Below are 22,441 nucleotides of genomic sequence, written 5' to 3' on the forward strand. Positions count from 1 at the left end.
TACAGTACCCAGGTCCATTCCTGGGCACTGTAAGTGCAGTGCTGCCATTTAAGAGTACATGGTGCTGAGAGCTCGTCAAACACGAACTCCACAGCACCATAATGGCAACACTGAAGACTGAGAAGTTTGGTATCAAACTTCTCAGCACATTAAACCCGCACTGATGCCAGTGTGGGATTTAATGTACCAAGCACCCCAGAGGGCATCTTAGAGATGCCCCCTGAAATCTAACCTACAATCCACGTCTGGTCTGGGAGGCTGCCTAGGCTGCCACACAGCAGACATGTTGCTGGACCCCTGGGTAGGAGAGCCCCTGTTCTCCTGGGCCTGCAACAATGCACATCCTGGTCGAGGTGCTAGATCTCCTCCCCCAGGATGGGCAGGGGGAAGCTTCAAAGGCATGCCGCCTCTGTGAGCTTCCCCAGGCCACTGGCAGCCCCCACTCTGGCGGGAAGCCTGGCCGGAAACCCCCAATAAGGACAGGGGATGTGACAGCCTGCCAACCCCACCCCTCAGGTGGGGGAGGCTAGGTGAAGCACATCTCCGGGCGCTCGCCATCTTGAAGATGGGAGGCCCTACCCAATCAGGACCAGGCTACTGCCCCCATCCCACTGGAGAGAGGCAGGATAGGGGGTGTACCCACCCCAGGACAGGGACCCATTGTTCCCTGCCCTTCACCTACCTGTAACGCCCCTAAATCTAGTATTTAGGGGCACCCTGGACCTTCCTTCCCCAGATTCCAGATTCCAAAATACAAAGCAGAGCAAGAAGAAAGAAGACCTGCCCTACAGCTGCTAAGAAGAGGAAGACACCAACTGCTTTGGCCCCAGCCCTACCGGCCTGTCGACCCTCGAGCCTGCTCCTGCTCCAACCCGGCATCTCTTGTGGCCAGCAACCTCACAAACCCCGGAGGACCTGGCTACCTTTTGGCTCTAAGCACCTGGGACTACCATGAGTAGAGGCTCTACTCAAAATCAGCTTCTAATCCCTGGCATTTGCCCGGAACCGCGAACCCTACACACTCTGCACCCGCCAAGCCTGGCCTGTGCCAGAGTGAACAAAGACCACGAGGACGACCCCACGGTGACTGTGACCCCGAGTCCGGCACCCAAGGACTTCCCTCGACGCTCCTGACGACGCCTGCAGCCTCAGAACCAGGTGCCCCCCCAACCGCGATCAACAAAGGGTAAGATTTCCCGACACCAAAAGGCACCCCTGCACCCGGCGCCCCGCGGCTCTCTGTGCCCAACTCCTGGGTACCTACCTATCCTCAAACTACCCAACTTACCTCTTGAAGTGGTGGTGGCACCTGAAGAATCTTTGTCCCCGAGCTTGTAGTCTTTTTCTAAACCGGACCTTTCTTATTGAAATCAATTGAACGCCCGAAGGCTCAAAAGCACCCTGCACCCAGCCGCCCGAGTGGCCCTGGCAGTGTAACCTTTGCACCTATCTACTTCCCCATTTGCCCTGAGCAAGTGACCAGGAGCCCAGCTCCCACAGCCGCGTGGCCTGCTAGTAAGCAGCCACCAACCAAGGCCCCCCTGCCTCCCATAGGATAACATTGGGCCTAACTCACTCTGCACCCGGCTGCCCCTGTGCCGCTGAGGATGTAACAACTGAACCTACCTGACCCTGGGAGACCCCTGAGTCTGTGCCCAGAACCTTAACTTTGCCAGTCGAGTACTTACCTGAAAGCCGATTACTCAATTTTCTCTATAGGGTAACATTGACTGGTTTTTCCTGAAATTTCTTCGAAGTGTGGACTTTTCAAAACTTAAAATATTCACCAAAAATAAGCCGAGTAACGAAAACGAAAATACTCACCTGCTATTAGGTGAGCTTCCAGTGCTGGATCTTGGTGCCCAGCACTGACCCTGAAAAATATTCACAACCGTACTTACCAATAACCCAATTTTCTTCCATAGGAAACCATTGACTGTTTTTCTGTGAAATTTCTTCTAAGTGTCGATTTCTGCAAACTTTAAATATTCTTTAAAAATCGTATAAATTGTGAAAACGTAATTACTTGCCTGTTTTGGATAAAGGTCCCAGTACTGAGTCTAGGCACCCAGTACTGGATTACAAAAGTAACGAGAACATACTATACCTGCAACTTGAATTTTGTTCCATAGGGAATCATTGACTGTTTTCTATGAAATATGTGTCAACTTTTAAAATAGCAAAATATTGTCTAAAAATCATAATAGTAACTAAGTCGACTTTTATCACTTGTTTCTAAGTACTGACCCAGGACTGAATCTAGGATCCAGTCCTGGAATCCCAAAAGGAAACCTAAAAGTAATCTATTGCAAATAACTTGAAACTTCCATTGAACTCAATGCATTATTGTGTTTAAAATTGTGTTGCCTATTGCAACCACTTGTAACTTTCTACAAAAGCCAATTGCATATTGCAAAATTATTTATATAAAGCATCTCATTCTGAGAAAGTATATTTTAATACCTATTGTTGGTTCTAAAATAAAACAAGCATATATTTCTTTATATATAAACCATTGGCCTAGAGTTCAGTTATTGAGTGTGTGAGACCATTTGCTGACTGAGTGTGTGCAACAAATGCTTTACACTGTCCTCTGATACTGCCTTACTGCTCGACCAAGCTACCACTTTAGAGAGTAAGGTTATATCTAACTTTAGTCTCTGCCAAACCTCTGGGGACTGTGGACTCTGTACACCCTGTACCTATTTGGGAACAGTATATACAGAGCCACTTTCTCACATGGAGTCCATTAAAACTCTATTTGAAAGCCTGCCACAGCTTGGAGAACCCAGGCATTGCTGGTCAGGGTTAGCTGAATCATCCCTGTCATCACAGGTATACCTCTGTGGGAAGCTTCCAACTCGCCTGGACGCTTCCAGCTGGCAGGAAACGCTGCCCGTTTCTATTCAGGTGTATTAATGTCTCCTTTAATCTACTCTAAAGAGGTGCTACTGGAATTAAGGGATAATGCGGCTAGCATTAGATGTGAGGGGAAAATATTTGTAGAAAATGGCGTATATGCAAGCAACTGCCCACAGTGTGACTGGTCTATAGGTCACCCTCAGCAAATAACAGACCCACACCACCCTCACCGAGTACCCAACAAGCAGACTACCAGGGAGAGAAAGCAGAACAAGGGAGGGCAGGTAGTTACTTTTCAAGGCTTGTACCTTAATGCTAGATCTATCCCCAAGAATGCAGCCGGAATCTAGGATTTGCTGGATGATTTGAAACCAGATATCTGCTTTTTCACTGAGACATGGCTACATATGCAATCTTCACCATCTTTGGCAATTGCCTTCCCTGCAGACTATACAGTAGCTAGAATAGATAGAATAGGCAAGAGGGGAGGAGGTCTGGCCAAAGCCACCCGCCTAGCCCATCATATTAAAATCTTGGATACTATTTCTACTCCTAGTATGGAGTTTATGATATTCTGGCTGGAGCCTGCCCAAGGCATTAGGTAGATGGGAGCTGTAGTCTACCACCCCCCTGGGGAAAGCAAGAAATCCTTCTGCTCGTCATTATTGGAAAATCTTGCCCCATATACCTTGCAAGCAGATAATTTTCTACTCCTAGGGGACTTTACTCATCATTTAGATACCATCTCCAACCCAGACTCCGCATGTTTAATAGCGGCTATAGAGTCCCTAGGTCTTTTTCCTAAAGTACGCATCTTGACACATACAGCGGGACATACGCTGGATAACATCTTCACAAACATTCAGCATCTCATAGTAGAAACCCCCACAGCACTAAGCTGGACTGACCTTCTGATGGATACATCTGCCAGTGGATTCCTCACCTTATGAATATCCCCTGCGCCAGCAACATTCGGAAACTTTTGTAGCACTCCACGCCGATGAGGTCGAAGACGACGTCACAGAGACACGGCTCCGCTCGCGACTCCGCTGACGTCACCGGATCCATAAGAAGACCTCGTCGGCGTGATGACGACAGTTCCATTTTTTCTGCGCCGTCAATGCTAACGGTTTTCGGGGACTCTCTCTGTAGCTCTTGCTGGATACTTTGTTTTCCTGCTGGTATCTCTCTTTCTTCTTGTCTGCAGCTGAAGATGTCGACCTAGAAGTCCGGGTTTAAGCCTTGCAAGGAATGTGGTAAGCACATGTCGATTACGGATCGGCTCAAAGAATGTGTCTGGTGCCTTTCATTGGATCATGATGTTGAAGGATGTTCTTGCTGCCGCAAGATGAGCACAAAGGCTCTGAAGGAAAGGGAGGCCAAATTATTCATTGCCAGGATGAAAAAGGAGAAAAGGGGTCGAAGAAGATCAAGATCGAGGTCGAGATCGAGGTCGGCGTCGAAGTCGATGTCGGGGCATGCTTCCAAGTCCAAGAAACACAAGAAAAAGAACAGGCATGGATCTCGACATCGCTCGGACAGAGATGCGGCTCTGAGATCGACCTCACCTTCTCGACGTCGTAAGGACTTTGTGTCTCCTTCTCCTGTCTCTGTTCCTGATTCTCCTATTGGCCTGACATCGCCAGCAGCTTCTCCAGAGTATTCTCCGGCTCCGGCCCCAGCTCCATCTCCGACCCCGGCTCTATCTCCGGTTCCAGTTGAGGAAGTTCCGGCTCCGGACGAGTCTTCGACTCCACTGGTTCCACCGTCAGCGCCGATCGGCCCGAGTCCGGTGATGCCTCAGCCTGAGCCATATCCTTCATTTCCAGGCCACTGTCAAGATCCGACGCATTATTTAAATGCTATGTATGGATTCTTTTCAAGAGCTTTGTACCCCTCTGGAGCGCCTTCGGGTCCCATGGGTCCAATGGCCTTCACCTTGGGAGCTCCTCAAGCTTACTCTCAAGCTCCCTTTATGCCATTTTTCCCGGCGACGCCGTCTTGGCATTTACCGGCGCCGAGGACATCGACACCGCTTCCATCTTCACCGGCGCCGGCTCAACCTCGTTCGACTCCGGCTGCCCCACTGGATCCGGGTTCGACGCCGGCTCCGTCGATTCGGTTACAGCGCCACCGACTCCTGCTGTGAGAATCAGATCCAGCAGGGAAGCTTAAATGGTACTAGAGGAACAAAGGTACCAGATGGAAGAAGTAGAAGAAGGTGAGCTGATGGAATCAGATGATCTCTTTGAGGAGTTGAAAGAGGCTAGTGGCCTGGACTTGTCACCTGAATGGGAGATTACTCCTCCTACTGATGCTCCTTCGAAAGATGTGGCTCCCTACCACTGAGTTATTAAAAAAGCGGCTGAGCTTCTGGATCTGCAGTTACCATCTGCCGAGTTTAAACCGAACATCCTCACAGAGGTTTTACATTCTCCTATCTCTGTATCAGAGCCCTTGCTTCCATTTAATGACGCCATTATTGAACCGGTAATGGAAGTATGGCGTAAGCCCTTCTCTGCTCCTGCGGTCTCTAAGGTGGTTGCAAGAAGATATAGGGCGGCTCCAGGGGACCCAGACTTTCTGACTTCCCATCCTTCTCTGGAGAGTCTGGTGGTTCAGGCTGCCTGTTCCAAAAGATCTTCGGGTGCCTTTCCCCAAGTCCCTAGTGACAGGGATGCAAAGAAATTGGACCAGTCAGCCAAGAAAATCTTCTCTTCTGCCAGTATGGCTTTAAAATCGACAAATGCCACATGTCTTTTGGGCCGATATATCCATGCCCTAATGGATTCAGCAAAACAACTGGCACCAAAACTGTCAGAGGAGGATAGACTGAACTTTAACGAGGTGCTATCAGACACTTAGGCGGCTGCACGTCAAGTAATCCAGAGCGGCCTGGATACCGCTGATTCTGTTGCTAGGATTATGGGCTCTTCTGTTGCCACAAGGAGGGATGCGTGGCTCAAGTCATCTGAGTTCTCCCCTGATGTGCAAGCAACGCTCCTAGACTTGCCTTTTGACGTCTCTGGTCTTTTTGGTAAGAAAGCTGATGTTGCACTGGAGAGATTTAAAGAGAGCAAAGCCACGGCCAAATCTCTGGGTCTGCAGACTCAGACTAGGGGCTCGTTTAGGAGGTACAGGGGCTTTGGAACTTACAGACAGCCCCAGCAGCAGCAGCAGCAACAACAACAGAACACCCTGTATAAGGGCTACAGGGGCAGAATCAGAGGTTGTGCTCGAGGTCGGCAGCTCTCCTCCTCCTCTTCCTCTTCCTCCGTCCCTCCCACCACCGCGAAGCAGCCCTAGATCCACCATTCTGGATCATGCTGGTCCTGTGGGGGGCCGGCTTACCCATTTTCTACAGGATTGGGAATCAGTTACTACAGACCTTTGGGTTCTAGATCTTGTAGAAAATGGGTACGCCCTTCCCTTTTGGGAATTCCCTCCAAATTACCCTCCTTGCCAAGGTGCTTGCTCGGAGGACCATCTTCTTCTCCTCCAGGAGGAGGTCCTAACGTTGCTAAAAAAAGGTGCGGTACAGGTGGTTCCCGAGCAGGAAAGGGGTCAGGGATGCTACTCCCGGTATTTCCTGATCTCGAAGAAGGATGGCAGGTTGCGTCCAATCCTGGACCTCAGGATCTTGAATCTTTTTCTGAAGCAAGAGAAGTTCAAGATGCTCACCCTTGCGCAGGTTCTTCAAGCGCTTTAGGAGGACTGGATGGTGTCCATCAACTTGCAGGATGCGTATTTCCACATCCCCATTCTGAAGTCGCACAGGAAGTATCTCCGTTTTACGGTAGGGTCGCAACATTATCAGTTTGCGGTCCTTCCATTTGGTCTTACTACTGCACCTCGAGTCTTCACCAAGGTGATGGCAGTGGTGGCAGCCCATCTCAGAAGGTCGGGGATTCCAGTTTTCCCCTATCTGGATGACTGGCTGATCAAAGCGGAGTCGCCAGAGAAGGTGGTTCATCATCTGCAGGATACAACCCAGCTGTTGTACAAATTGGGTTTCTTGATAAACGTGCCCAAATCTCACCTGGTGCCCTCTCAGAGCAACCTGTTCATAGGGGCAGTACTGGACACTACTGTGTGTCGAGCATTCTCACCTCCACAAAGGATTCTCGACAAACAGGAAATGATTCCCTTGTTTTTCAATGGAGCGGTTGTTCCAGTCCTGAAGGTCCTTTGTCTGCTCGGTCTGTTTGCTTCCTGCATTCTGTTGGTCAACCATGCACGCTGGCACATGAGGGCGCTCCAGTGGTGGTTCCGCAGGCAGTGGTATCAGCACAAGGGAGATCTCAGGGAGTCTGTGAGGATCTCCAGAGAAGCTGCGGCGGATCTGTCTTGGTGGAGCGTGGAGGGCAATCTGTCTCAAGGAAAGCCTTTCCATCTTCCTCCATCGGTGGCCACGGTGATAATGGATGCATCCACTTTAGGGTGGGGTTCTCATCTGGGGGATCTGGAGATCAAGGGTCTTTGGTCTCCAGAGGAAAGGTTGCTTCACATCAACCTTCTGGAATTACGGGCGATACGTTTGGCATTCAAGGCCTTCCTCCCTTCCCTTCGCGGTCAGTCGGTTCAAGTCCTGACGGACAACACTACCGCGATGTGGTATGTCAACAAGCAGGGAGGAGTGGGATCGCAATGTCTCTGCAGAGAGGCTCAGCGTCTCTGGTCCTGGGCTCAGGACCATCGGATTTGCCTGATGGCAAATCATCTGGCCGGAGCTCTGAACGTGCATGCAGGCAGTCTCAGTCAGCAGTTATCCGCCGACCCCGAGTGGAGGCTCCATCCGGAGGTGGTTCGTCACGTCTTTCGGACGTGGGGAACTCCTCGGGTGGACCTGTTTGCCACTCACGAGAGCGCTCACTGCCCGTCATTCTGCAGTCTCCAGTATCCGATGCAGAGAGCTTTGGGGGACGCGTTTCAGTTGAGATGGGACTCTCGTCTCCTTTACGCCTTTCCTCCCATACCCTTGATTCCTTGGGTTCTGAGGAAGATTCGCCAAGACCGGACCCAAGTCATATTGATCGCCCCAGATTGGCCAAGAAGGGTGTGGTATACAGATCTTCTCCACCTCTCCTCGTGCCCTCCGCTCCGTCTCCCTCTCAGGGCAGACCTCCTCTCACAGTCAGAGGCGCAGGTTCTACAACCCCACCTCCAGAGCTTACACCTTCATGCCTGGAGATTGAACAGGGCAACCTGAATTCCTTTTCTCTCCCGCCTGATGTGGTAGATGTAATTTTGTCTGCCAGACGTCATTCCACCAAATCTATCTATTCCTATAGGTGGTCTAAGTTTGTTCTTTGGTGCGGAGAGAAATCTATTGACCCTTTGAGGGCTCGTTTATCCAACATCCTTCAGTTTGCTCTTGCTCAGCAGGGCTTTGCTGTAGCTACTATTAAGGGGTATTTGTCGGCTTTGTCGGCATTTCTTTGCTTGCCGGATCAGCCTTCCCTGTTTAAGTCACCTATTGTGTTACGATTCCTTAAGGGCCTCACAAACAAGTTTCCTCCTACTCCTTTTATTGTGCCTCAATGGGATTTGAATCTTGTCTTAACTTACTTGATGGGTTCTCCCTTCGAGCCCTTGCACAGGTGTCCCTTGAGGCTGTTGTCTTTCAAAACAGTCTTTCTCATTGCTATTACCTCGTCAAGGAGGGTAAGTGAGCTTCAAGCTCTAGTTCTAAACCCCCGTTTTTGACCATTCATGCTGAAAGAATGGTATTCAGGACCAGGGTTGCTTTACTGCCTAAGGTGGTAACTCCTTTCCATCTGGGGCAATCCTTTACCCTTCCTACCTTCTATCCTCCCCCTCACCCTTCCAAGGAGGAGGAGCGGCTTCACCGCTTGGACCCTAAGAGGGCTTCTATCTTGATAGGACTAAAGACTTTCGAGTGGACGACCAGCTCTTCATGGGCTTTGTTGGCTGCAGGAAAGGCAGAGCGGTGCAAAAGCGCACCCTTTCCAGATGGATTATCTTGTGCATCAAGATATGTTAGTCTTTGGCCGGTAAGGAACCTCCAGAGGGTATAAGGGCTCATTCTACCAGGGCTAAGTCTTCTACATCTGCCTTGTCTAGAGGTGTTCCTGTGGAGGACATTTATAGGGCGGCAACTTGGGCCTCCCTCCACACTTTCGCGGATTCCGAGGTGAGGAGGGACGGACACTTTGCTCGTTCCGTCCTTCAGGACTTTCTGGTATAGTAGGGTGGACACCCTCCTCCGGGAGTGGGACTGCTGTGGGAATCTTTTCACAAGGTGAGGAATCCACTGGCAGATGTATCCATCAGAAGTTACTTACCTTCGGTAACGCTTTTTCTGGTGGATACAGTATCTGCCTATGGATTCCTAACTGACCCACCTGCCTCCCCGTTGTCGACCCTTGTATACCTACAATTCTAATGATGGTGTTTCAAAATGTATTTGTTTCTGTCAAAGGCAGTGTGTTATTTCTTTTGCCTTCCTATTTATTCTCCACACTGTGTGTGTTGCTTTGTATATTATGTACTGTGTATACTGTGTATATATTGCTGTCAGTCCGTCTGTGTGCCTCGAAGGCACAGAAAAAAGGGCGGAACTGACGTCATCACGCCGACGAGGTCTTCTTATGGATACGGTGACATCAGCGGAGTCAGGAGCGGAGCCGTGTCTCTTTGACGTCGTCTTCGACCTCATCGGCGTGGCGTGCTACAAAAGTTCCCGAATGTTGCTGGCGCAGGGGATATTCACAAGGTGAGAAATCCACAGGCAGATACTGTATCCATCAGAAAAAGCGTTACCAAAGGTAAGTAACTTGTTCATCTGGCTCTAGGATTCTCTTTGATCATCCCGAAACCATTAAGCCAGCCCCAATGTCGTAGAAGTTCTCGTAGATCATGGAGGAAAGTGAATTATTAGCATTTAGTTCGCCATACTCCCCCCCCATCATTCAGCAACTGTACTGACAGTAATACAGCTTTGCATATGTTGGAGACCTCTGTAATAGAGGCCCTCGACAACATCGCTCCAATTAGGGCAGTTTCAGTCCTGGAAAGGGCTGCCCCAGCCCGTGGTATTCAGAAAGCCTGAAGAAAAAAAAAGCCACTTGTAGAATCAGAGAGCGGAAATGGAGGAAATCAAAATTGGAGGAGGATAAACTGGCATATAAAATAGCACATAGAGCGTATCTAAACAATTGCAACACATCCAGGAGATCGCATCTAGGTACACCAATCATCGTAAAAAGCTCCTCTAAAGAGCTCTTTAAGTTCCTCAAGGAGTTCACTAATCCTAGAGCTAAGAATTCCTCCCTCCCACCCACACAGGGGCTACGTGACGATTCAGCCAAACATTTTAAACAGAAGATTGACAAAATCTATATCTCCTTTGACCTGGAAGAGGCGGTTTGGGCGGTAACACCTCCCCCGGAAGGCTCTTTCTAACCCAGTCTAGAGACTTTTTCAGCCATCAACTCTGAGCAAGTTTTATTTCTGCTTGCACACACTAAGTCTGGCTCTCCGTTAGATGTGTCCCCCCCCCATTATTTCAGATCTGGCACTGGCCTTGTCTCACCCGATTATGGAAGTCTGCAATTTATCATTAGCTACCTCTTCGTTTCCTTCAACATGGAAGAAGGCTCATATCAAGCCACTGCTTAAAAAAGCATTAGCTGACCCTGCAGACTTACAAAACTATTAACCCATCTTGCTTCTCCCATGCTGCTCAAAGATTATGGAAACCTTGATTAATCGACAACTCTCGGGCTATCTGGAACAAAATAACCTGCTCGACTCTTCACAGTCAGGTTTCCGTGCTTGCTACAGCACCGAGTCCGCTTTGACTGAGGTAACAGACTCGATAAGGATGTTACTGGACGAGGGAACCTCCACGATGTTAGTGCTTCTGGATCTATCTGCAGCCTTTGACACCTTCTCTCACACAATCCTTTTTGATAAGCTGCGAGAGATTGGTGTCAGAGGAACAGCATTAAAATGGATGCATAGCATTCTGACCAACAGAACACAATGTGTACAATTGGACACATTTGTGTCACAGACCACGGTAGTGGATAAGGGGGTACCACAGGCTTCCATCCTAAGTCCCACCTTGTTCAATATCTATGTGTCTTCCCTGGCTCCGATTATTAGATCCTGCGGGTTCGAAACGATCTTGTATGCGGACGACACCCAGGTGATAGTCCCCATAGAGAAGGACACTGTTTTGACCAGAGAAAAATGTAAGATCTGCATGTTAAAAATAGCCACATGGATGAGCAAGAACTTCCTACAGCTTAACTCCAATAAAACAGAGATTTTGCTGTTTGGGAAAGCTGAGGAGTTATGGACCACTGAGTGGTGGCCTGTGGAATTTGTGGAAGCCCCCATGCCTAAAAAATGGGTGAAGAATCTGGGCATCGTAATTGATGACAGACCTTCTATGGAGGAGCATGTAAAAACCATTTCGGGCAAGTGCTTTGGTATGATGTGCATGCTGAGAAATTTCTTCGCTTGGATTCCTCTTTCTACCAGAAAAGTCCTTCTATAGGCGCTTCTGGTCAGCAGACTAGATTATGGAAATTCTTTACTGGTAAGGATTAGAGAAGACCTATTATCAAGGCTGCAAGTCGTCCAAAATACAGCACCGCACCTTGCCCTTAACAAACCCGCACAAACTCCATCACTACCTCTGGTGCGACAATTGCATTGGTTTCCTATTAGGAAAAGTTCAGTCTTTAAACTCCTATGTCTAGTGTTTAAATCACTCCAGGGGTTGGGTCCGGCATATCTAACAAAAAAACTAGAACCCTACATTCCGGTACGCCATTTGAGATCTAGCAGTCGAAAGCTGCTCTGCACTCGGAGAATTAGGAAGGCAAAGATGAGCGGGCGCGCTTTTTCTCATTTGGCCCCCGCCCACTGGAATAGATTGCCAGAGGATCTCCGAGCATGTTCCAATTTGGCGAAATTTAAGAAACTTCGTAAAACCTGGCTGTTTTAATGAACACTCCCTAATTATGTTGTCTGCTACCCTGAAACACTGTGCACAGAACAATCACAACGCTGCATTGCAGTGTTGTGATTGGCTATGGGAAGCCTGGGAGCCAGATGCTTTCTGTGTCGCCGCCACTTACTGTCCAGGGCATTTGACACTGCCCTCTGCAATGACACATCCATGGTGGAGAAGGGGCTGTTCCTCCTGCATCTCCCCATCAAAGGCTTCCCCTTGAGAGCCTACCATGGTATTCAGGTCTCTGCGAGTGTTTATACTGCCACTGTAAGAAAAAGATTATAATAATAAGAAAACTTCAGGAGTAATCCTTGGTATGTTAACAAGAATCTCCCTGTAGTGGCATAAGAGTTTAGTAAAGGCCGGTAGGATCATGCAAAATAGAAGCACAACTACCAGCAGAGCTGTCGCCCACGCCCAAGAAAACGGTGGACAGGCTAACAGAAGCAACAAAATAACCTTCCTGCCTGCACACTAACATCCATCATCCTGTGGCCTGCCTAATTCTGTACTTTGTGTGGTGTCCGCCACCACTCTTTTGTTTCTTGATTCACCTGATACTGGGAAGACCAACGAGACGTGCGGAGGAGCAAACCAAGACTCTACACCCTCAAGTGGTGCTGCGGTGCCACTGCGTCTCATGAAGAGAGGCGATTGGGCGAAAACTGCATCCAAGAGTGCAGATGCCAAAACGATCAACCCACACAATAGTAGCCCTCCAAGGCCACAACTGAAAGGCCCCACTTTTTTTAGGTCGATCCTCGGCAGCACATGCGGTGCTCTGCGAGACATGCTGTATTCAGGTAGGGACTTGAAGCCCCGCCCACTCTCCACCCTTACTTTTCATTGGCTTGTGTCATTGTCCACTGTAAACTGTGGCTGTTCACTGGTCAATAGGCTTAGTAGTCCCGCCTTAGTACCGCCTTGTCTCATTTTGTAACCTCCCATGGGGACACTCCCTGTTACGTGTGTTGTTACTCAGTAGGCTTTAATTACAGCCTCTGAGCACTTTTTTCTCAAATAGTTTAGGACGCGCTCTATCCTAACGCTTTAAAAAAAAATTATAGCACGGGCGCCGAACGCATTCGCAATGCAATAGGTCTCTCATTTGCGAGAGTGTAAGCTATTGGCATTGTAAATGACAGTGCCTTTTATTTATTCGTTTTTTAAAACAACACATAAATAAAATGCATTGTCATTTACAATGCCAATAGCTCAAGCTCTCGTGATTGCGAGACCTATTGCAGTGCAAAGGCTTGTTCTTTTAAGATATGTATCACTACTGGGCCCCACAAGTAAACAATGCCCCCACACAACGAGTGACCCCCTCATGTGGAAAGCTTGGCACTTGGTGTGTCACACAAATCGATCAAATACATCAAACAAGGAAAACTATTTAACTGGCTACTGAGAAGGGAAGAAAGCAGAAGGACTTGTTTTTGGAGCCTAAATGTGGAAAGACAGTGATATGATTAGTGGACTGTGATTATTGTTATTGTCTTAATGTTTGTACAGGAACCATGGAAAATGTATTCCTGAATGTTGTTTTAATGTTATATTTGGTTATGGCTACTGAGAAATTAAGCAGAAGAAAGATTGCATAGTCTGAGCTTCCGGTTCTGATATAGAATTAACAGCAACAACAGTAAGTTATTTTGCTTTTCCGAATAAAAATACACTTTGCAAACCAGGCAGGTCAAGAATTCTCTCATCAAACATTGCAGCTGCAGTGCAGTGGAAGTGCCAGGCTCGCTTCCCTGAGAGGATGCTGTTTCGTCTCCTTCAGGGAGCAGGGGCCCACTTTTTTTTTTTTTTTTAAAGTTCGCCATGCTGTCAAAGTTTTAAAAAAGTTAACCTCAAGTTGTGAAGCGTGGAACTTCCCGAATTCTTACACCCCTACTTCTGATAATAAAGTGGAACCATAGCAAACCTTTGTACTTTTCTTGTTTGTATAATTCCTGACGCCAAGGTAAACGGACGTCTGCAATTTCAATCGGATATGGCCTTCTCCAGTCTGGTTCCCAGCCTCAGGGTGGTTTCACCGTTGTGCCTCTGGCTAGCAGGTTCAGATGTTGACCCCACCATGAACTACTTAATGAGAAGATTCCATGGGAAGCTGCCTAAGCATCGAACCCATCTGAATGATTAAAATTGGGGTGCACGAAATTCATGTAATTTCCTTTTGCAAAAATACCTGAAAATCTGGAAAAAATATGTAAAGTGTTTGGAAACGCAAACCACGCATTTATTGTAATATTTTAGCAGAAAATGCGTTCTCTTGTCAATTTTGGACACAAGGATGCAATTTGCTAAAAAAATACAGTACAAACAACACAACTGCCATGCATAACAGTGTTGTGGTCATTCATCATAATGTACTGTGCTCCACAAAATGATTTTTAACTGAATAAACTTGAAATTAAACAACATATCATAATGACATCATTTTGGAAATTTCGCTTTACAAGTCTAGGGCGAAATGCCCGAAATTATGGGAGATTATATCAGCATAATAACCCACGTTGAGGGACTTTTATGCATGGCTAATTCCGACTGATCGGCAGGGGAATGGAGGGTCCAGGGCGGCTTTTCTCTATTTCGAGTGCCTTTTCATACTCCTCTACAACCTCCTCCAATTCAAATACATGGTCAGAGATGTACTCCCGCAGAACAAAAACAAAATTGAGTTCTTGTAGAAGTTTGACATTTCACCAAGCATTATTGGACAGCAAGCCTTCACTTTGTTGCAAACAGGAATTTACAAAACTTCCTGTCAGAGCCTACGCACCTGTGCTAGGACATGCACAAAACATTTTTTTTCTCTTTAAGGTGCTTTTGGTACATAAAGCCTTATGACAAAGCTTATATAAAATAAACATAAACCTTTCTAAACAACCTTGTAGGATTACACTGCTAATCTTTAAGTCTGATTTCCTAAAAAATGGAATATGATTTTTTTTTCTTTAACCTGAATCTTTGACCTGTTACAAACATAGTTTATGTGAGAACATCTTCTGATCATCTTAGTGAAGTTATAACACAGTCGTTGCAGGGAAACAGAGCTAAGAACCGGCACAAGAGGTTACAACATTCAGTTATTTTCTAAAGTACTATGAAAAATGTGGATCATGTTTAAGTTGTACATAACTTGTGTAGCCTTTGGAAAAAATGGCCTGTTTTACACAAAACTTGTACATACATTTTAAAGTGTCTAAAATACATGCTAACAACTTAAGAATAGCTCGAATAATAGTTTAAAAACGGTGTGACGTTTCAATAAACAACATAAACATGTTGAAAAGTTCTGTATATCATGTATGAGATCTTAGTGGGAGTCTGGGCATCAGTTTTAATTCACTCCTCACCGCTCTTGCTGCTGGATCTCATCTCAAGATCAGGGTTTATTTATTTGTTTTTTTATTTCATTTCTAATGCTTGTTCTCAGACTTTCAGGACCAGTGTTTATTAATGTAAGCAAGAATTTACAGGGATGAGCGCTAGAAATGTCACCCAGTTCTATTGCTTTGACGATCCAGGATGAAAAAGAAGAATTAATGGTGATGCTTTGCATGTTTGTTAGGGCTTCATCCTACCTATGGATACAAGAAAGTTCTGAGACTGGCGCTGTTAAAAGAAAACTCTAAACTCCAAAAAGCAGAACTAAATGTTGTCTTGATATGCCCTCACCCTCTTTGACTTTGAATACTTATAGCTTTTTCTTTCTTTCTTCCCTGGATCTTCCTTCTCAGGATGTTTTCCTTGTTTGTTTCTCAGTGGTCAGCCCCGCATCCTATGAAAACGTCCGCGCCAAGGTAAGAGTATCCTGGTGTCAGCTCCTACTGGGTGGGGTCATGCACTCATGCTATGAACATGTAGTGAAGTAGACGGAACAAACCCCTCCTGCTCATAGATTCAAAATGTCAGAACTGCTTCCTCCTGCACAGTGAGGTAGGAGGTGGGGTTTAATGGAGGTGAAAGGAATGAAAAAAGAGAAGACCTGTAGAGAACGTTGTGATGAGTAAAATCTGGTTACTTTCACCAACAATAAGAGAGGAGCTCATCTCAGGCCCTACCGCTCCTCTCAAAATGGGCGTCAGTCCATTTGTACCACATTGTAAATTAATGCTGCTGGGACACACGATTGCCAATCCAGGCTTTAGTCTGCAAACGTCAAATCCAGATGTCACCAGTGCCTCCAGTGTAGCTGATGTTTGCCTACATTTTGCAGGAAAATGATATACAGGCTCATCCTAGCACTGGAACCTGCAACGAGAAGTTAGTCTAGCATGCTTGATAAGGGTAATGTTGCTTGCCGGACAATATTGCTTGTACAGCTTTTCAGCGCCAATAGGCCCCATCTGGGGTACTAAAGGAGTTTTACAACATGTGTAACATTACAGTGGCAGTAAGTAGAACATAGATTTTAAAAACATCTTTTCCCAAAAAATAGATTTCAAAATATATGCAACCAAGCTTTCAACCATATAAATATCTCCATATAAAAATTTCGATCTGAACCCAATCCCGGTATCAAGCACCAGCCTTCAAATGTGCTAGGACTGATGTTAGAATAGTAAAATACACCAGCCCTAAGATATGTAGGAAGTGAGTTTGAGTAGATTTATGAATTAACAACTGTTCATAATTCCTGAATAGAGATATTTCTGTATGCTCGAGATGTTGCCAGAGTACGTTTTGGAGACTATGGGCATGATGTGCAAAGCCATTTATCACAAAATGGCTTTGCACATCATGTGGTTTTGAGAAACGCAGAGATCACACTCTGCGTTTCTCAAAACCACAGGGTTTGTGACTGTTAAAATAGCTTTTTTTCAATTTACTAAATCTATTTCGAATCTCAGTTAGGAGGTTGTGAGTCATCAAGTATCAATTATTTGCGGCCTCAGTTGCAGTCGTAAACCATTGCTCAGTTACGACACTTCCAAGGTGATAGTAACTGATTCACAAAATATCAGCAAGCCTTCAGCAACGCTTTTATTACAATGCAACACTATTTCCTTTATGGATCACGAGCTGCTTTAAAAAAACAGGTTTCCTATTTGGGAATGCCAACACAGGGATGGTGGTTAACTGTTCCTATACTGCATCTTTGTGTTTGTACCCAACACAGGGTGTCGTAAGTAGCGACTAGGCTCGTAAAAAAATAATTAGGCAGGTCATTCTGCAACCTCCTGCGACTGAAGATTTTGCTACACAACCTTTTAGTATATAGGTCGCATCACAAAGTTAGAGACACGATGCAAACAGTCGGAGTGCAGTTTACAACCACTTTTTTGTGCTGTCTTTTAGTACATTACCCCCTGATTTTGCAAAACATTTTTGCACGCTATGTTTGCGCGTGAAGCCGGTGCTGTATCTCATTTCTTATTTCCACTGCTTCCCCAGTGGTACCCTGAGGTTCACCACCACTGCAGCAACACACCCATTGTCCTTATTGGCACAAAAATGGACTTGCGTGACGCTAAGGAAACAATTGAAAAACTGAAGGAGAAAAGGCTGTCGCCCATCACGTATCCACAAGGCCTGGCTCTGGCTAAAGAAATAGGTAAGCGCGCCCTGAGAACCAGTGGACAGCATGGCTCTTATTAGTGCAACATCTCACAAGTGCAGTGGATCAGAGGCAGCATGACAAGTGGCAGACTGTCTCTCGTTCTTCCTACCTTTGTATCTTGCATGTGTTTGTAGTCTTTACCTCTCTCCTACAACCTTTTTTCACATAGCACTCCTATTTGAGCCCCTCTTCATAGCTCACTTTAGTGCAGTAATGGCATCTAGTGACCACTCAGCCCACGTGGCATTGAAAGAGCTCTTATGTGTATGCCAGTGACACCTTCTGACCAGTCAAAGTAGGGTATTAGTGGACATCTTAGGAAAGAGAGCATACTGGCATGGGCTATCTTGACCAGGGTGGTTCTTGTGTCCTCTTTGGGGAGATATAGGTTGCTAAAAGGAATTCACCTTCTTCTCTCTCTTCCCGCCGTAGGCGCTGTGAAGTATGTGGAATGTTCTGCCATGACGCAGCGGAATCTGAAGACCGTGTTTGATGAAGCCATCAGAGCTGTCCTTGAACCACAGGCAAAGCCTTCTAAAAAGACGAAGAAATGCTTGCTACTGTAATGGTAAGGAGGTGTGCTGCACCCCTTGGGACATAAACACATTGCATCTTCAAAGCATTAGGGTATTATTTGGCAAAGTGTGGATTATCCACTCACATCCTACACCACTATTGAGAACCAAAGGACGGACACACACACACTCACCCACACACACCCCCACACACATCCACTCAACCCTCCACACACACCTGTATGCACCACTCCACAGTGCCAACTAACAGACTAGAGAAAACTAAATGCAAAGGACTACCCTACCCTCATATCTTCTGTCTGCCACCCTTTAACTACTACTGAACATCATTGAAGACTAGGGTTACCCACACCTGTGCCTTTGTGGCCCAGTTTCAATGTGGGCTTTCAATCCTCAGGAACATAGCAAAGACGATTTTCAAGTGTACATAGAAACATACACCTAACTAATGCAATATACACCAGAGAAATAGCGAGAGTGAGTATCCAAGAATGTATGTTTCTTATGAAAATTCGACAAAAGAGAATGTCTCTGTCAGCATTTTTCCCTAAAAGCATAAAGCCATGTTGTTTGAGGCCTCTTTGCCCACATTGTGAGGGTGAGGACGGTGCACCAGAAACGAAGTCAAGGCAGAGCCTCCAGTTCATTCAAAGTATCCTTTATTCTGTAAAAAAAAAAAATTAATTTCCACCACAGCCAACGCGTTTCGTTCCATAGGAACTTCGTCAGGGCTGGAAGAACACAAAAATATAGACATACTAAATATATGGACGCAACAAACAGACTCATATAGATAAACATATTACATATATAAAATCACAAGTTAAAATACAAATGAAAACAAGAGACATATATAACCAAATATAAAATACACAAAGGTAACACTTATTAGTGCATTTCAAAAGACAGAAAAGGGGCAAAGGCCATTGTATGTCTAATAGATATACCTAAACATACCCAAAATTATTAATTATACCATAACCAATAATATCATTGACAAAAGATCTACTTGGTAGAAATACAACCATTACATATTATAACCTACATGAGGAATGTAGCAAAGTGCCGAACAAGAAAAATAAAGAAATAGGAAAAAAGGAAATCAGAAAATATATATATTTTTTAAAAATGAATACGCACATGAATAGATAAGTCAATAAGTAGAGAGTCTGAAAGAAATAAAGAGGAAAAGAAGAGGAGAATAGAAGAAGAGTGGAAAACCCGACCAATCGATACTATTTGGTTTAACAAAATATTCCAAGGAGCGAGAAAATTATTGATGTGTAAAACACTCCACCAAAATCACAGTAAATCTCACCTCAAAAAGGTGTCTCACGGGGGCTCAAAACTGTCCTATGCCCATATACACAAGATCATAAACACCTAGTAGTGCATAACAAAAAAATGTATATCTCATTTTCATTTGAGGTACGATTGCTTTATAATATATACATATATAATTTTCAGTTGTAAAGAGATGTATTTAAAACAGTCTTTTGTAGTAGCAAAGAAGTGGAACTGTATTTGTAAATAGTTGGATCAATATTACAGCCTCTTATCCTAATGGTAGAGGATAAAAAAGGAGGGAAGGCGTATATTCACCTATATCTGATTGGTAACCAATCATATCCTAATTTATATTATATGTTAATTAACCATCAAGTGTATGTCATACCCAAATGGGACATGCGCCCCACTAATATTCATAATCGCAAAAAAGTTTACTATATCATGTTGACTTTGTATAAATCCCCACAAATAGTTTCACACAGTCCACTGAAAGTGCTAAGGATCTTACCCCCATAAGTATCCGGAAGTTTAATTCAAAAAGAGTAGTCACCCCAAGTTAGTGTTGGGCGAAGAGTAGGCCAGTGTAATGGCCTGCCATCCTAAAATGAAAGATTCCGACTACGTATAAAAAGCATAATCACGTTCCAAACAAACAAAATAAATAGAAAACAAGTCACAAAGATAGGCATCATAAATCGCGGTCTAAGACTGCGTCCGGCATGCAACCCATACACTTTGGCAGTCCCCCCGGTAAAGATACCATACGTACACCACCTTTGGTAAAATAAGAGGCCCTCTAAGTACGATTATACTACAAGGTACACCACTTCTAAAGTCCACATGCACAAGTAAAGCCAATGAACGAGGAACGAAACCAACAACAGTGAGACCCAAACACCCCTTCAAACGAGACACGCTCCCCCGGTGTAACATTCAAAACTGGGGCCATGTTCCTCCACGTTTATACAGCAAAATCGCGTTTTACCGAGCATCAAATATAACTATCCCACAGGGCACACTACTCCAAAGGACCACAAGTACAAACAAAGCTCATAAGCAGAACAAAAGTCAAACAAACAGCAAAGAGGCCCAATTACCTTTTCGATGGAGACGCGCTCTTCGGTATCGTATTAAAACCGGGCACCATATTTCTCCATGTTTATATAGCGGACTCGTATTCTATATCGCGTCACGTGCGTTCATGTTGGAGAGCCCGATCACGTGTATATTCAAACTCGCAGCCAGCGCCATATTAGAGTGGAGCGACGTACACTATTGAATAGATGCTAAGTAAAAAAAATGACCATGAATACGGATATAATGGACGGTATTAATTCACAATCCTTTGGATAATATGTAATAGATAGTGATATATGGATCCGGCAATACCATTACATATCGGACTTGTGTTCAAAAAAGCATCGCACCATATTAAAGATGTATTAGCGATCATGATCACGTGTTTTGATAGCGCTCCCAACCGGCGCCATGTTGGAATGAAATAACTTACATTAGTAATACTAGGCAAAGAAACAAGTATCAAAATTATTGATCATAACGAACAATATTGACACGTGATCTTTTGTTATAATTAGTAGGAATACAAAAAATTATATTGTTGAATAAAGCCAGATTCGCGGTCAGAATTGCATCACACCGTGTTGTGTCGGTGTGTGTATGGCAAACGCGTTTATAAACATATAGCCTATGTGCTCATATTAGTAGCAACGGTCACGTGTGTTTTCACACGCCCGACTCGAATAAGGTGACCTCCATCATATATTATAAGCTATGGGAGTGAATACCATAAACATTCAATTTCAAGACTAACAGGCACATGCATCATCATAGGGTTTTGCGATTCCTTAATAGCGATTATTAAGGAATCGCAATTAAGGAATAGCAAAACCCTATGCATGTAGGAATCGCTAAAGAAATAGCGATTCCCACAAATTCCTTAATTGCGACTAGCAAATTGCGAGTCGCAATTAAGGAATGTCTTCCCATTCATTCCTATGGGCCTCCAGGCCCATAGGAATGAATTAGAGATTGCGGGAGCAATTTGCGAGTACCAGTAGGCACTCGCAAATTGTTCCCGCAATGTCGATGGTGCAAGGGTGTCAAAATGACACCCTATTGCACCCATGTATGTTCACTCTGCACAAATGTTGCATACACACATGCTCTAAGGGCATGTGTGTGGGCAACTTGAAACTTAGAAAAATGCAAATAAGTGCATTTTTCTAAGTTTTCGCAAATTACCATGAGGTCCAGCCTCATGGTAATTTGCTCACGCTAATAGCGAAATCGCTATTTTTTAAACTGTAATGCATTGCATTTAAGGAATCTCAATTAGGGATTCCTTAAATGCAATCGCTATTTAAGAAATCACAATAATTTGCGATTTCTTAAATTGCGAGTGGCAAGTTGTTTCATGCATCGCAAAAGCTATTTTTGAGATCACAAACGGCCGATTTTTGCGATTCGCGCCGTTTGCGATCGCAAATAGCTTTGATGCATGTGCCTGATAGTCCTCATCTTTTAGAAATCTTAGTGACAATAGTTATAATGTACTGGGTCAGATCATATTATTCAATACCCCAATAGTATATTCATACATTCATGTAGATAAACACGATCATGTTTATTTCTAAATTCCCTATCATCACCAGATTAAAGTGAAAAGATATCTTCATATACTATGAGATTTTGAAGTCGTTAGCTTATTCATAAGATAGATAGAGATTCACCTCCATTCAAAAATGGTACCATTAAACCAATTTGAATGTTATTTTTCTATGTCAAGTCCACGATCTAAATAAAGTTTGAGATAAATTCAATTAGAAATTGGTAGCATTAATCCAATTCAAGCACCATTTTCTATATCTAGTCCAAGGTCACTGGGAAGGATTCACCATCCATCGGCCATAATAATATGTCAATAGGGTAAAAAGAGAAAAGAAAAAAGAAGAAAAAGAGGAAAAAAAGAAAAGGAAAAGAAAGAAGAACAGCGTAAAGGATACAAGGGGATACAACATACATATATGTGAAGAACATTGATGTGGGGACACCACTATGTTGGCGACATAATACAGTTAAGGATTAGAATCAAGTTCAATAACCTAATCCATTGTGGACCGTATATAGTATCAAACATCACAGCAATTAGCACATTCAAATGGTATGGATTCC

The 22,441-nt window shown here is 44.9% G+C and overlaps 1 protein-coding gene across 3 annotated transcripts in view; it reads left to right on the top strand.

Moving 5' to 3' along the window:
• The window catches only part of LOC146833509 (ras-related C3 botulinum toxin substrate 1-like), a 95,416-nt gene that overhangs the window by 62,750 nt on the left and 10,225 nt on the right, over positions 1 to 22,441 (top strand). For all 3 annotated transcript variants that reach the window (XM_085601356.1, XM_085601355.1, XM_085601357.1), the window contains exons 4-6: positions 15,601 to 15,663; positions 17,258 to 17,417; positions 17,856 to 17,991. In XM_085601356.1, the coding sequence (XP_085457482.1) occupies positions 15,601 to 15,663; positions 17,258 to 17,417; positions 17,856 to 17,989 (357 nt within the window). In that variant the 3' untranslated portion in view covers positions 17,990 to 17,991. The remainder of the gene's footprint in view (positions 1 to 15,600; positions 15,664 to 17,257; positions 17,418 to 17,855; positions 17,992 to 22,441) is intronic.

This window comes from Triturus cristatus, chromosome 4_2, assembly GCF_964204655.1.
Source record: "Triturus cristatus chromosome 4_2, aTriCri1.1, whole genome shotgun sequence".
Taxonomy (NCBI): Eukaryota; Metazoa; Chordata; class Amphibia; order Caudata; family Salamandridae; genus Triturus; species Triturus cristatus.